Genomic DNA, 14,503 nt, shown 5'->3' on the forward strand with positions numbered 1-14,503 from the left:
CCGGGGGGGAAGGAGGGCAATGTCCTGGGGGGGGGGGGTCCCTCCTCTTGGGGGTTCGCGTTGAGGGTTGGGGTCCCCATCGGGGGGTTCCCTGCAGGTCCCTGACTGATTCCGGGGGGGCCTGGGGGTCTCCCAGAGTCGCGCTGTGCCGGGGGGGGGCCCGGGGGGGACCCCAATACCCCCTGGGTGCCCCACGCACCACATGGGGGGGCACGGGGGTTCCTGAGGTCTCCAGGAGGGGGGTCCCGGGGGTCCCTGGGCCCTGGGGTCCTCACTGTGCCTGGGGTCCCCCCTGTCCCCAGAGTCCCCCAAAGTCCCCGGGGTCCCTGTTCTCCCCGGTGTCCCCCCCTGTCCCCGGTGCCCCCCGTCCCCCCTGTGCCGTGGGGTGCTCGCCGTGCCCCTGTCCCCTTGGTGCCCGCCCCCCCGGGCCCCGCGGTTTGTCACCAGGAAGCAGCGAAACCTCGGTGACAAACAGCGGGGGGGGGGGCGGGGGGGGCGCACCCGGCCCCGTCTCACACGTCCCAGGGGGGCGGGGGGGGTGATGGGTGGGGGAGCGGGGGGCGTGCAGGGTGCAGGGGGCGGATGTGGGGTGCTGGGTGGGGGGTGCTGCAAGGGGGGGCGGGTCCCGGGGGGTGCTGGGTGCTGGGGGGTGCAGGGGGAGCGGTGCAAGCGCTGGGTGCAGGGGGCGGATGTGGGGTGCAGGGTGCTGCAGGGTGCTGGGTGCAGCACCCACCATGGGTGCAGGACCCGGGACCCAGGTGGGTGCTGCCCCCCCGCAGGACTTCACGCGGGGGGGCCAGGCGGAGGCGTCGCGCTGCGCCCCCCGGGAGGCCCTGGAGCGCGCCGGCTGCCCCCCCAGGCCGTGCTGGAGCCCCGCGGGGGCACGCGGGTGCTGGAGGACGAGGAGCTGGGGGGGCCGGGGGGGCCGGGACGCAGAGCCGCCAGCTGCGGCCCCAGAGGATGGAGCTGGAGCTTCGGCCTGGTGCGGGGGGGGGGGCAGAATGGGGGAATTGGGGGGGTGGGGAATGATGGGGGGAATTGGGGGATGGAAGGGGTGATGGGGGGGAATGGGGGCGATGTGGGGGGATTGAGGGTGATGGGGGGAATGGGGGCGGAAAGGGGGTGGGGGGCGTAATGGGGGTGGAAGGGGGAGGGGGGAGGAATTGGGGGAGGTGGGGGTGGAAGGGGGGGTAAACGGGGTTGGGGGGAGAAGGGGTGCACTGGGGGGTGGGGAGATAGGACACTGAGGTCCGGGGGGTCCCTGACCTCTTCCCCCCCCCCAGGTGAGGAGCTGTCCCTGGAGGTGCGGTTCCGGCGCGCGGGCGGCCTCCCGCTGGACCTCTACTACCTGATGGACCTCTCCTACTCCATGCGCGACGACCTGCACACGCTGCGCCGCCTGGGCAGCGACCTGCTGGCCGCCCTGCGCAACGCCTCCGCCTCCGTGCGCATCGGTGGGCCCCCCCCCCCGGAAAGAAAACAAACAAACAAAGAGAAAACACCAAAAAAAAACCTGCACCCCCCCAAAAAAAAAACCATCCTGAGCGCGCCATCCCCGTGCCTCTCGCAGGCTTCGGCACCTTCGTGGACAAGCCGGTGCTGCCGTTCGTCAGCACGGTGCCCTCCAAGCTGCAGAACCCCTGCCCCGAGCGGGGCAGCCCTGCGACCCCCCCGCCGCCTTCCGCCACCTCCTCTCGCTCACAGCCGACGCCGGGGAGTTCACGCGGCGCCTGGAGGGGCAGCGCATCTCCGGCAACCTCGACGCGCCCGAGGGGGGCTTCGACGCCATGATGCAGGTGGCGCTGTGCCAGGTGGGGGCTGGAGGCTGGGGGCGGCTGGGGGCGAGGGGGGACAGGCGGGAGAGGGGGCGTGCAAGAGAGGACGTGCACGAGAGCAGGTGTGTGCGAGACAGCAAGGGGGGGCGTGCGAGAGAGAAAGAGGGGGGAGGGCGTGCAAGAGAGGGACACGTGCAAGGGGGACACATGCAAAGGGGGGGCTCTCTGCAAGAGGAGGGGTGCAGGCAAGTCTGCATGAGAGCGTGCGTGCAAGAGTGCAGACGTGTGCAGGGGTATCTGCGTGCGCAAGAGCGGGGCTGCACGCGGGAGCAGTGGCGCATGCAGGAGAGCGCGGGTGTGCAAGAGCGCTGCTGCGCACGCGTGGTGGTGCGGGCAGGACGGCGGGTGCGTGCGAACGGGCACACACGGGTGGGTGTTCACGTGTGCACGCCCGCCGGTGTGCAAGCTGGGGGCTGCGGGGAGCAGCCGTGGCTGGCCGCAAGCAGAGCGCGGCGCTGCGCCCGCCCCGCGTGTGCAAGGCGCGGTGCGCGTGCAAGCCCTGTGCGCGTGCAAGGCCCGGTGCCCGCAGGAGCGCATCGGCTGGCGCCCCGTGACGCGGCTGCTGGTCTTCGCCTCGGACGACGCCTTCCACACGGCGGGCGACGGGCGCCTGGCCGGCATCGTCCTGCCCAGCGACAGCCGCTGCCACCTGGACGCCAGCGGCGTCTACAACCGCAGCCACCTCTACGTAGGTGCTGGGGGGGCAGGGGGGCTTTTATTTTTGAGGGGGGGGGCGTGTGCAGCATCCACTCGTGTCCCCCCCCCCCCTGCAGGATTACCCCTCGGTGGGGCACCTGGCGCAGGTGCTGTCGGCCGCCAACATCCAGCCCATCTTCGCCGTCACCCGGCCCACGGTGCCGCTCTACAAGGTCCGGGGGGGTTGGGGGGTTGGGAAGGGGGTGAGGGGGGTGCGGGGGGGGGGGGGCACTGCAATGATGCCGGGTCCCTGAACCCCCCCCTCCCCGCAGGAGCTGAGCCGCCTGATCCCCAAGTCGGTGGTGGGGGAGCTGCGGGACGACTCCAGCAACGTGGTGCAGCTCATCACGGACGCCTACAACGTGAGGGGGGCGGGGGGGGGCACGGGGGGGACACCAGGGGCACGGGGGATGTGGGGATGGAGGGAGCACAGGGCATGGGGGGGACGCTGGGGACACGGGGTTGCAGAAGGGGCAGGGACACGGGGGGGGGGTGCTGACGTTTTCCCCCCCCCCAGAGCCTGACCTCGACGGTGGAGCTGCAGCACTCGCCGCTGCCCCCCGGGCTCAGCCTCACCTTCCAGGCCCACTGCGGGGGCCCCCCCGAGCCCCCAGCCCCACCGCGGCCTCTGCTCGGGTGTGCGCGTCAACCAGCAGGTGGGGGGAGTGGGGGGGCAGCACATGGGGGTCCCCTTCCAATCCTGTCCCCACCCCATGGGTGTCCCCATCCCACAAACGTCCCCACCCCATGGGCGTCCCCTTCCCACGAGTGTCCCCACCCTGTGGTTGTCCCCACCCTGCGGGTGTCCCCGTTCTGTGGGCGTCTCCTTCCCAAGAATGTCCCCACCCCATGGGTGTCCCTGTCCCGTGGATGTCCCCCTCCCTTGGGTGTCCCCACCCCATGGGTGTTTCCATCCTATGAGTGTCCCCAGGTATTGGGCGTCCCCATCCCATAAATGTCCCCATCCCGTGGGTGTCCTCAGCCTTTGGGTGTCCCCTTCCCATGGGTGTCCCTGTCCCTTGTGTGTCCCTTCACTGTCAGCGTCCCCAACCCACGTGTGCCCCCCTCCCTTGGGTGTCCCCCTCCCTTGGGTGTCCCCACCCCACCCCCCGTGGCTGCCCCCCCCCCCCCAGGTGACCTTCACGGTGCGGGTGCGGGCGGAGGCGGGCCTGGAGGCCCCCCAGAACGTGACCCTGCGGGTGCTGGGGGTCCCGGAGCAGCTGCAGCTGGGGGTGCGCACCCTCTGCCACTGCCCCTGCACCCAGCGCGCCCCCAGCACCCCCTCTGCCGCGGGGGTGACCTCGACTGCGGCGTCTGCAGGTGCGGGGGTCCGGGGGGGGCAATGGGGCCAATGGGGGGGGCGGGGCTGTGGGGTCAGATGGGGAGAAATGGGGTCAGATAGAGGGCAATGGGGTCAGATGGGGCAATGGGGTCAAGGGGGGGCAACGGGGTCAGGTAGGGGGCAATGGGGTCTGATGGGGGTGGTGGGTGGGGGTAACGGGGTCAGACGGGGTGGGGGCTGTGGGGCTGACCCCGTTGCCCCCACCCCAAGGTGCCCCGGGGGCCGTCGGGGCCGGCGCTGCGAGTGCGAGGGGCCGGAGGCGGAGGAGGAGGTGTGGGGGGGCTGCCGGCCCCCCAACAGCACGGCCCCCCCCTGCAGCGGCCGGGGGCACTGCGTCTGCGGCGCCTGCGTGTGCCCCCCCGAGCTGAGCGGCCGCTTCTGCGAGTGCGACAGCGGCGCCTGCGAGCGGCACGAGGGGCTGCCCTGCGGAGGTGGGCGCGGGGGGGGACGCGGGGGGGTCCGGTCCCTGGGATCCCCATCCCTCGGGGGGGTCCCCTCCCCATTGCACGTCCCCGTGGGGTCCCGTCCCTGCCGTGTTCCCTTGGGTCCTGGCCGTGTCCCATGGGGTTGGTCCCCGTCCTTTGGGGTCCCGTCCCCATCCTCGGGGTCCCGTCCCTGTCCCCGGGTTCCCTTTCCCCAGGTCCCCCCGTCTCCTTCCCACGGGTCCCACCCCCACCCTGTGGGTTCAGTCCCCATCCCCTGGGGCCACCCCGCTCCCCTGGGTCCCGTCCTCGGGGTCCCGTCCCCGTCCCCATCCTTTGGGTCCCCCCCATCTCCGTGCCCCCAGCCTTAGGATCCCATCCCCGGGTCCCACCCTCAGGGTCCCGTCCCCGTCCCCCAGCTCCCCCCCCCACCGCTCCCACCCCTTTCCCCCCGTGCCCCCCGGTGCCCCCCCCGTGCCGCGGGGGGGTCCTGAGGGCCGGCCGCCGTTGCAGGCCCGCAGCGGGGGACGTGCGAGTGCGGGCGCTGCCGGTGCCTCCCGGGGTTCGCGGGGAGCGGCTGCGGCTGCAGCCTGGGGGGGGGCGGCTGCCACCGGGGGGGCCGCGAGTGCAGCGGGCGGGGGCGCTGCGAGTGCGGGCGCTGCCGCTGCCAGCCCGGCTTCGTGGGACCCTTCTGTGCCCACTGCCCCTCCTGCCCCGGGCCCTGCCAGCGCCTGCGGTGAGCGGGGGGGGGCGGGGGGGCGGGGGGGGCGGGGGGGAGCATGGGGACAAGGGACGTGGGGACAGGGGGTGGCTGAGGGATGGGGACGGGGGACATGGGGGGGGTCGGGGACATTGGGGGGGGACGGGAATCAGGAATGGGGGGGCAGGGACAGGGGGATGGGGACGGGGTGGGGGTGGGATGGGGACGGGGGGGGGGGATGGGGGATGGGGACAGGGGGATGTGGGACGGGGGGACAGGGACGGGATGGGGACGGGGGGGCTGGGGAATGGGGACGGGGACAAGGAGGGGACGGGGTGGCCGCGGGTGTGGGGCTGTGGGGGGCTCCTTGGGGACGTGGGGCTGTGGGGGGGGGACCGGGGGTTTGGGGCCGGGGCCGTGACGGGGCCGGGGGCCGCCCCCAGGGACTGCGTGGACTGCGGCGCCTTCGGGGGGGGGCCCCTGCGTGGGAACTGCAGCCAGGCCTGCAACGGGACGGAGCTGCGGGTGCTGCCCCCCCCGGCCCCCTCGGCCCCCACCCTGTGCCGGGAGAAGGCGGCCGACGGGCGCATCCTCATCTTCCTCATCGAGGGGGGGGGCGGCGAGGAGGAGGAGGAGGAAGAGGAGGGGGCCGGCGGGGAAGTGGTGGTCACCGTCTGGGCTGAGGAGGGTGAGCATGGGGGGGGCGCTGGGACCCCAAGCCCCCAGGGACCCCAAACCCCATACCCGAGGGTCCCACGGGACTGGGTTGTGGGGGGGAGGGGGGGGGGCTGGCCCCCATGGGGATCCCGGGTGGAGTTTGGGGAGTCCTGGCCCCCATAGGACAAGTTTGTGGGGGGGTCCTGGCCCCCCTGGGTCCCCTTTGATTGGTTTTGGGGGGTGGGTCCTGGCCCCCATGGCACCCCTTAGATGGGCCTGGGGGGTGTCCTGGTGCCCACGCCCCCCCCCCCAGCTCCATTCTGGGGGGGGGCTCCGGGCCACCACGCACACCCCCAGCCGGGTTCGGGGGGACGGGCGGTGCAGGCCGTCCCCCCGGCCCCGCTGACCCCCCCCCTCCCCCCCCGCAGCCCCCCCGCAGCACCCGGCGGCGCTGGCGGCCGGGCTGGTGGCCGGGATCGTGGCGGGGGGGCTGCTGCTGGCGGCCGGGGGCCGCGGCTGGGCCGAGCTCCGCGACCGGCGCGAGCTGCGGCGCTTCGAGCAGGAGCGGCGCCGCGCCCGCTGGGACGAGGTACGGCACCGGGGGGGGGGCGGGTGGGAGTGGGGGGGGCTGACCCGGTGCCGGCGGTGACCCCGTGTTTGTGCCCCCCCCCCCGCAGAACAACCCCTTGTTCCGGAGCCGCCACCACCACCGTCGTCAACCCCAGCTACTGCCCGCAGCGAGGGGACGGCGGCGCAGGGGGCTCGCAGTGACCCCCCCCCATCCTCGGAGCAGCCCCTAAGTTTTGTCCTCGGACCCTGACCCCCCCCCCCCCCCAATAAAAAACCAACAAGCCCCCTCCCGGCAGAAGAAGCAGAGCCGAGGGTAGAAAAGGGCAACCACGGTGTTTATTTAAATACCCTACCGGCACGAAGAGCGGACGCCACGCTACTGGTAAAAAGAGAAGGAGTTCCTGGCCTTATAAAAACTACAGCTCCAAAGAGAGGTGGCCCCCCCCCCCCCCCCCCCCGTAGCAAAATAAGTATATTAAAAACAACGAAAACCGAAACAAAAACGCCCCCCCCCGCCCCTTACCCCCGCCCCGAGCCGCGGCGCCGTGCGCGGTTTCGCTCCCGCTCCTCCTCAGCCCCCGGCGCGCCCGCGGCCGCTCCTTTGAGCCCCCCCCCGGGGTTAACGGAGCCCCCCCGGCCGTGTCCGACCCCTCCCGGTGCTGCTCGCCCCGGGGGGGGTCCCCGCAAGGGGGTTTGGTTGGATGGGCTGCGGGGGGGGGTCAGCCGCCGAATCGCCCCCCCCCCCGTGGGAGCGCTGCCCCGAGGCGCTTCCCTTCCCCCCCCCTCCAGGTTTGGTTTTGAGGCCGCCGCTTTCGGAGGCGCCGGGGGAGGTTGCTCGGCTCGCAGCGGCTGGGGGGGGGGGCTGGGGGGGGGCTCCGAGCGGGCCCAGGCGCTGCCCCCTCCTCCCCAGGGACCCCAGCACAGAGGAGGGGCCCCGCGCTCCCCCCAGGACGGCTCAGAAGTGAGCAGAAGCCCCCCCTCCCCCCCCCAGCTTCTCAGCTCCCCCGCTGCAACGGCTCCTGGGCTTTGGCCGGGGGCTTCCGCAGTCAGTTTGGGGGGCGTTTTGGGGCCGGGGGCTCCGGGCGGCCCCCCCCCGTGACGGTGGCAGCCGGGCAGGGGCCCCCGAGCCGGCCCCCCCGAGCCCCAAACCCCGGCGAGCACCGGGAGGGGAAGCGGCCGGGGCAGGCCCCGCCTCCCGCTCCGTTTTTCTTGCGAAAGCCGCGGGTTTTGGGGCAGGCCCCCGGCCGCCGGGCGCCCCCCCGCGGGATTTTTGGGGCGCGCCGCTCTCGGGGCCGCGGGGAGGGGACGAGAGGCCGGGCGCCGCCGGCTGGGGGCAGGTTTCCAGCTGATCTTCAGCCTATGTACAGTGTCGGGACCTCGTCTGGCAGTCCTGGGGGGCCCCGCGGCGCGGGGGGGGGCCCCCGAGCGCCCCGCTGCGAGCGGTCACCTCGGCCTAGAGCAGCAGCTGCGCCTCGGGGGCTTTGGTTTGGCAGCCTTGGCACATCCGCTTGTGTCGCAGCAGCCGGTCTGTCCTGGAGAAGCTCTGCAGGGTGGGGGGGACACAGGCAGGGCGTGAGGACCCCCCGGCGAGGATGAGGAACCCCCCCCGGGGCGAGGAGCCCCCCCGAGAGCCCGTCGGGCCCCGTACCTGCATGCAGCGCTCGCACTGGTAGGGCTTCTCGCCGCTGTGCACGCGCTTGTGGCGCTCCAGGTGGTACTTCTGGATGAAGCGCATGTCGCACACGTCGCACTCGAAGGGCTTCTCGCCTGGGGGGGCACGGGGGTGCTCAGAGGGGGGAAACGCCGCCCCCGCCTCGAGGCGACGAGCCCGGGGCGGTTAATTAACGGGGGGGGGGTTGTTTCGGGGGTGTCCTTACCGGTGTGGATGAGGATGTGCCTCTTGAGGTGGTAGCTGCTGCGGAAGGCGCCGTAGCAGAGCTCGCAGATGAAGTTCTTGGTGCTACTCAGCTGGAAGGAGCCGTTCTGCTTGATCACCACCATCTGGGGGGGGGCAGCCCCGTCAGCCCCCGCCGCCAGCCAGGCCGGGCGCCGTTCCCGTCCCCCCCCCGCCCCCCACCTGCCTTTTTGATGGAGTTTTTGGGCTGCGCCGCCTCCGCCGTCTCCTCCTCCTTGCGGCCGCGCGGCTTCTCGCCGTCCTGGCGCAGCGCCTTGTGGGGCGGGGCGGGGGGGGGGGGGCGGAAAAAACTCGCGGTGAGACCCCCGGCGGCGCCGCTGCTGCCGCCGCTGCCGCCGCTGCTGCTGCTGCCGCCGCTGCCGCCGCCGCCGCCGCTGCTGCCCCCGCGTCCCCCCGCGCTGCGGCCGTACCAGCACCTCCGGGCTGCCGCCGCCGCCGCCGCTGCGCTCGCGGCCCCCCTCCGCCGCCGCCGCCGCCGCCTTGGCGCCCTGCTTCGGCATCATCTTCTTGCTGGCCGCCGTGGGCACCAGGCACACGCCCGACAGGCCCTCGCACGCCAGAAGGCTCGCCTGGAAAGGGTGGGGGGGGCGAAAAAGGAAAAAAAAAAAAAAAAGGGAAAAAAAGGAAAAAAAAAAAAAGAAAAGAAAGAGAAGAGAGAGAAGGGCGGCGAGCTGCAGGCGCGAGCCACGCAGCGCCCCGGCCCTCCCAACGCGGCGCCCGAAGCCCTGCCGGGGACGGGGGGGGGCAGAGAGTTAAAGCGGGGGCCTAACCGCTAACGGGGGGCGGGGGGGGTGAGGGGAAAGGGGGGGCACACGGGGAGGGGGTGGGGGGGGCGAGGGGAGCGCGGCCGGGCCCTGGGTACGTGCCCGGTGGTGGTGGTGGTTGGTGGGGGGGGGGGCAGCCGGGGGGGCCGCCGGGCGTCCCGGGGCTGAGCGGCTCCCCTGGGGGGGGCGGGGGGCGCGGGGCTCATTACCTGAGCCATGCTGGGTGTGTCTGTCTGTCTGTCTGTCTGTCCTCAACTGGCAAAGCCTTAACGCTCCCAGGGAGGACGCTAGGAAGCCTCGCTCTGGTTTTCTGATTTTTTTTTTGGCTTTTTGGCTTTTTTTGTTTTGTTTTGTAAATTTTTTGTATTGTTTTGGTGTGTTTCTCTCTCAGTTAATCATTTTTTTTTGGCCGGTCTTGCCCAGTACCCTCCACTTTGCCGACATCGTGCGGGGATCGGGGCGCCCGGTGCCGTGGCTGCGCTGGGGGGGCGGCTCCTCCTCGGGCCCCCCCGGCGGGGACGGGGCCGGGCAGGGCGGGGGCGCGGGGGGACGGCGCCGGGGGGGGGCGCGGCGCCCTCACGGGGGGGTCATCCCCGGCCCCCCGCCCTCGGGGGGGCGCCGGCTCCGTGCGGGAGACGCTGCTGCGGGTCTTCGCCTGCGGGAAGGAGGAGACGTGATGGGGGGGGGGCACCGGGGGGGGGGCACCGGGGAGGAGGCGCACCGGGCGGGCGGGGGGGGGCACCTTAACGGGGGCGGGCACGGCGACAGATCCGGGGGGGGCTTTTGGGGGGCGGGGGTCACGGTGCAGGCCCCAAAATGGGGGGGGGAACGGGGAAGGGGGGCACCGGTCCCGGGGGGGGGGTCGATCCCCCGGGAGGGGGTCGGGAGGGGGGGCGCTGGGCCCGGGGGGCGCTTCTTAGCTCCGGGGAGGCTCAGTACGGGGAGGGGGCTTCTAGCGGGGGGGGGGCTCTCGGTGCCGCGGTCTTATTACCGGGGGGCCCTCGATCCCCGGGGGGGTACCGGTCCCGGGGCCCCTCCCCCTCCCGCCGAGCCCCCCCCCGCCTGCAGCCCCTCCCCCCCCCATCCGGGCCCGGTGCCCCGCGGTGCGCGGCTGGGGGGGGCCGGGCCCGGTGCGGAACCTCCCCCCCCTCCCCCGTCCGCTGCCGGTGCCGGGGGGGCGGCAGGGCCCGTACCTGCCGGCCGCTCCGCTCCGCGCCGCCCCGAGTTTACAAACGGCCGCCGCCGCCCCCCCTTCCTCGGCCGCCGCCGCCGACCCGGAAGCGGAAGCGCCCGCCCCTTCCTCTTCCCGTTCCCCCCCCCTCCCGCCGCCGCCGCCGCCGCCGCCGCGGGGACTTCCGGTAGGGGGCGTGCGGAGGGAGCGGCGCCGCGCATGCGCGCTCAGGGCGCGTGAAGCCGGGCACCGCCATCTTGAAGCCGGGAGGGCGTCTCCAGGGCAACCGCGGGGGGGCGCGGGGCGGCTGGGACCGCGGGGGGCGGTGCTGCCCCCGGGATCCCCCCCGCCGCCAGGAGCCCTCTCAGCCCGTTATTGCCCCCCCCACGAGGCGGCGGTCCCCTGGAATTGCCCCCTCGGGGGTCCTCCCCCTGTTTGTGCCCTCCCGGGGGTCCCCCCCCCATTGCCCGGGGTGCCCTTTACCCCCATTCTATGCCCCCCCCTCCCTCTGTCCCCCCCCCCCAGCGGACCCCCCCCGCTGCCCTCGTCCCACCCTGGGGTGGGGGCCACAAGGAAGGGGGGGGCGGTGAGGGGGGGCACCCCCAGAGCCCCCCCCCCCCGGCAAGGCCGTGCCCAGTAACCGGCACTGGGTGCACTGGGAGGCGCTGGGCCGCGGGGGGGGGGCCGCGGGGGGGGGGGGGCCGCACCTTGCCCCCTGCCCTGGGAGGGGCCGCGGGCGGCGGCTGCTGCCCAGAGCCCGGCACCCGCGGGGAGGTGAGGGCCGGGGGGGGGCGGGGGGGGGGCAGGGGGCACGGGGACCCCCCCAGGGTCCGTCCGTGCCCCCCCCCGTGCCCCCCCCAGGGCTGAGCGGCCATGGCGGAGGGCAGCGGCCTGGAGCGGCCGGGGCTGGACGCGGCGGCGGGGGGAGGAATTCCTGCGGGAGGCCCTGGGGCTGCTGCTGGACGAGGCCGTGCGCAACGGCACCGACAGGGCCCTCAAGGTGGGGGGGGTGAGGGGGGGGGGGTCCCGGGGGGGTCCCGGGGGTCCCGGGGCTGAGCCCGCTGCCTGCCCCCAGGTGTGTGACTGGAGGGAGCCGCGGGAGCTGCGGGCGCTGCTGGACCTGGAGCTGCGCCCCCACGGGGAGCCCCCCCAGCGCCTCCTGCAGCGCTGCCGCGACGTCGCCCGCTACAGCGTCAAGACCGGTGAGCGGGCACGGCGCTCCCAGTCCGAACCAGCCGGGACCAGTTGGATCCAGTTGGGTCCAGTTGGGTCCAGTTGGATCCAGTTGGAACCAGTCGGTCCCAGCACTGCCCGCAGGGACCCCCCCTCCCCACCCGGCTGCTCCTCGGGGTCCCGCACAGCCCCGTCACGGCCCTGCCACGGCCCCACTCGTGTCCCCCCCACCCATAAAGTCCCCAACGACCCCACTCGTGTCCCCCCACCCCTAAAGGTGCCCCCCCCAAAGATCCCCCAAACCCCACTTGTGCCCCCCCATTAGGTCCCAGCAGCCCCCCTCGTGTGTCCCCCCCCACCATTCCAGCTGGACCCCCCCCCTTTCCCACCCCGTGGCCCCCTCCCCGTGGTCCTGGCAGGGCCGTATGCCCGGGCTCCTGTGGGGCGGGGGCTCCCAGCCCCCCCCCGTGGCTGACGCCCCCCCGTGCCCCCCCCCGCCCCCCCAGGACACCCCCGCTTCTTCAACCAGCTCTTCTCGGGGCTGGACCACCACGCGCTGGCGGGACGCCTGCTGACCGAGGCCCTCAACACCAGCCAGTGGGTGCCTGGGGGACATGGGGGGGTGTCTCGGGGCAGGGGGGGGGGGGGGCTCCGTTTCCAGCTCCCCCCCCCCCCAGGTACACGTACGAGATCGCCCCGGTGTTCGTGCTGATGGAGGAGGTGGTGCTGGCCAAGCTGCGCGAGCTGGTGGGATGGGGCAGCGGCGACGGCATCTTCTGCCCTGGTGCGTGGGGTGGGGGCTAAGGGGGGGGGGGGTCCCAGGGTCCGTGTTGCCCCCCGGGCCCGCTGCTGAGCCCCCCCCCCCCGCAGGAGGGTCCCTGTCCAACATGTACGCCATGAACGTCGCCCGCTTCCAGCGCTTCCCCGAGGGCCGGCAGAGGGGCAGCCGGGCCCTGCCGCGCCTCGCGCTCTTCACCTCGCAGGAGGTGGGGATGGGGACAAGGACGGGGATGGGGGGGGGCTCGGGGACAGCCCCCCCAGCCCCCCCCAGCCCCCCAACCCCACTGCCCCCCCCCCAGAGCCACTACTCCATTGAGAAGGGGGCCGCCTTCCTGGGCATCGGCACCGACAACGTCTTCTTCGTGCGTGCGGATGAGAGGTGAGGGCCCCGGGGACCACGCGGGGGGGGCGGGACGGGACCCCCGACCCCCCCCCGCTGAGCCCCCGGCACCCCGCAGGGGGAGGATGATCCCCGAGGAGCTGGAGAAGGAGATCGAGAGGGCGAAAAGCGAGGTGAGGCCGGGGGGAGCCGGCTGGGGGAGCCCTCTGCAAATCCCCCGACCCCGTTGTGCTGCCCCCCACCCCAATGCACTGTCCCTTGTCCCCCATTGCACCGCCCCCACCCCACCCCACTGCCCCCTGCCCCCCCCCCGCCCCTCCCATCACCCCCCGCCCCCCCCAGGGCGCCGTGCCCTTCTTCGTCAGCGCCACGTGCGGCACCACCGTCCTGGGCGCCTTCGACCCGCTGCAGAGCGTGGCGGACGTGTGCCAGCGCCACGGCCTCTGGCTCCACGTGGACGTGAGTCAACGGGAGGGGCGGGGGGGTTTGGGGGGGTCCCCGCTGCGTCCCCCCCACCCCCTGGGGTGCCCCCGGGCCGCCCGCTGCTGCCACCCCCTGTGCCCCACAGGCTGCCTGGGGCGGGAGCGCGCTGCTCTCCAGGACACACCGGCACCTCCTGGCCGGCATCGAGAGGTACCCGCGCTGCCAGACGGGCCTGGGGCTCGCTGCTTAAGGGCTGGGGGGGTTGAGGGGGGCATCGGCATCGTCCCCCTGCCCCCCTTCCCCCCCCCAGGGCTGACTCGGTGGCCTGGAACCCGCACAAGATGCTGGCAGTGGGGCTGCAGTGCTCGGCTCTGCTCCTCCGCGACACCTCCGTAGGTCCCGCGCCCCCACCCCGGGCCCCCCCAGGCCCCCCCCAATCCTCCCCAGACCCCCGGTGCTGAGCCCCCCCCCCCCCCCGGCCTCCCCCAGGGGCTGCTGCAGCGGTGCCACGGGGCGGGCGCCTCGTACCTGTTCCAGCGCGACAAGTTCTACGACGTGGCCTACGACACCGGCGACAAGACGCTGCAGTGCGGCCGCCGCGTCGACTGCCTCAAGCTCTGGCTGCTCTGGAAGGCCGTGGGCACCGAGGGGCTGGAGCGCCGCGTCGACAGGGCCTTCGCCTGCACCAGGCGAGCACCATGGACCCCTCCCCGAGCCCGGGGGGGGCCGTGAAACACCCCCCTCCCCAGCATCTGGTGGCTGACACCGCTCCGTCCCCAGGTACCTGGCGGAGGAGGTGAGGCGCCGCGACGGCTTCCAGCTGGTGCTCGAGGTACGGGGCCGCCGGGGGGGTCATCGCCCACCTCGGTGCTGCAGCGGCGGGGAGAGCGCCGGGGAGGGGTGGGGGGGGGAAGCAGGGGGCACCCCCCTCCCATCCTGCAGCCTTGGGGCTCGCACCGATCCGTCGGGGTGCCCCCAAAGGCAAGGCACAGCCGGTGCCGGTGGCCCCAGTGAGGTGCTGGTGAGGGGGGGGTCTCAGCCCATTTTCTGCCCTCCCCCCCTCTCCCCCCGCAGCCCGAATTCATCAACCTCTGCTTCTGGTTCGTGCCCCCCAGCCTGCGGGGCCGCGAGGGCTGCGACGATTTCTGGGAGCGGCTGGGGAAGGTGAGCGCAGCCCCCGCCCCCCCCCCCTTCCCTGCAGGCAGCCCCCCCCCCCCCCCACGGCCCTTTTTCTCCCCCGCAGGTGGCCCCTGCCATCAAGGAGAGGATGATGAGGGAGGGCTCCATGATGGTGAGCTACCAGCCCCACGGCGCCAGGGTCAACTTCTTCCGGCAGATCGCCACCAGCCCCGCCGTCACCAGGGCCGACCTCGACTTCTTCCTGGACGAGATCGAGAGGCTGGGGCATGACCTCTAGGGCCCCCCCCCCGGGGGGGACATTTGGGGGCCAAGGGCATGGGGGGGCTCCCCCTGCTTGTAGCCCAGTGAAGGCCGGACCGGCCTCCGCCATGCTGCGGGGACGGGTGGAATAAACCCTGGAATAAATCCCATTTTGTCCTGGAACGAACCCTGGGATAAACCCAGTTTCACCCTGGAATAAATCAGTTTTTATCCTGAAATAAATCCCTTTTTACCCTGGAATAAATCCACTTTTACCACGGAACAGACCCGTTTTTCCACAGATCAGACCCGTTTTACCATGGAATAAACCCGTT

General features: G+C 73.5%; 3 protein-coding genes across 5 annotated transcripts; 2 read left to right on the forward strand and 1 right to left on the reverse strand.

Annotated features, from left to right (window-relative positions):
- The first annotated feature begins 1,283 nt into the window (after positions 1 to 1,283).
- On the forward strand, positions 1,284 to 6,485 carry ITGB7 (integrin subunit beta 7). Its single transcript, XM_072031863.1, is given in 16 exon segments — positions 1,284 to 1,454; positions 1,571 to 1,647; positions 1,650 to 1,811; positions 2,365 to 2,523; positions 2,609 to 2,704; positions 2,804 to 2,893; positions 3,049 to 3,143; positions 3,145 to 3,187; positions 3,665 to 3,809; positions 3,812 to 3,851; positions 4,084 to 4,304; positions 4,809 to 5,031; positions 5,439 to 5,683; positions 6,081 to 6,241; positions 6,330 to 6,350; positions 6,352 to 6,485. Coding segments are annotated over 16 exon segments (1,953 nt in total). The 5' UTR covers positions 1,284 to 1,351; the 3' UTR covers positions 6,424 to 6,485.
- A 51-nt stretch (positions 6,486 to 6,536) lies between these two features.
- ZNF740 (zinc finger protein 740) lies at positions 6,537 to 10,242 on the reverse strand. 3 transcript variants are annotated; one of them, XM_072031868.1, is made up of 7 exons: positions 10,095 to 10,242; positions 9,328 to 9,556; positions 8,548 to 8,706; positions 8,304 to 8,390; positions 8,100 to 8,223; positions 7,871 to 7,989; positions 6,537 to 7,765 (listed from the first exon to the last, which is right to left on the reverse strand). In XM_072031868.1, exons 2-7 carry the CDS (start codon positions 9,343 to 9,345, stop codon positions 7,676 to 7,678), a joined length of 597 nt encoding a protein of 198 aa, XP_071887969.1. In that variant the 5' UTR covers positions 9,346 to 9,556; positions 10,095 to 10,242; the 3' UTR covers positions 6,537 to 7,675. The 3 variants fall into 3 exon arrangements, with proteins under 3 accessions (XP_071887969.1, XP_071887970.1, XP_071887971.1); XM_072031869.1 differs by having other exon boundaries at positions 9,111 to 9,556; XM_072031870.1 differs by lacking the exon at positions 9,328 to 9,556 and having other exon boundaries at positions 10,095 to 10,222.
- A 688-nt stretch (positions 10,243 to 10,930) lies between these two features.
- On the forward strand, positions 10,931 to 14,451 carry CSAD (cysteine sulfinic acid decarboxylase). Its single transcript, XM_072031864.1, is given in 15 exon segments — positions 10,931 to 10,993; positions 10,995 to 11,072; positions 11,148 to 11,274; positions 11,752 to 11,842; positions 11,923 to 12,029; positions 12,116 to 12,231; positions 12,325 to 12,404; positions 12,484 to 12,538; positions 12,708 to 12,824; positions 12,934 to 12,998; positions 13,099 to 13,180; positions 13,278 to 13,477; positions 13,569 to 13,620; positions 13,863 to 13,952; positions 14,032 to 14,451. Coding segments are annotated over 15 exon segments (1,482 nt in total). The 5' UTR covers positions 10,931 to 10,945; the 3' UTR covers positions 14,206 to 14,451.
- The last annotated feature ends 52 nt before the right edge of the window (positions 14,452 to 14,503 follow it).

Source organism: Anas platyrhynchos, chromosome 34 (assembly GCF_047663525.1).
Source record: "Anas platyrhynchos isolate ZD024472 breed Pekin duck chromosome 34, IASCAAS_PekinDuck_T2T, whole genome shotgun sequence".
NCBI lineage: Eukaryota > Metazoa > Chordata > Aves > Anseriformes > Anatidae > Anas > Anas platyrhynchos.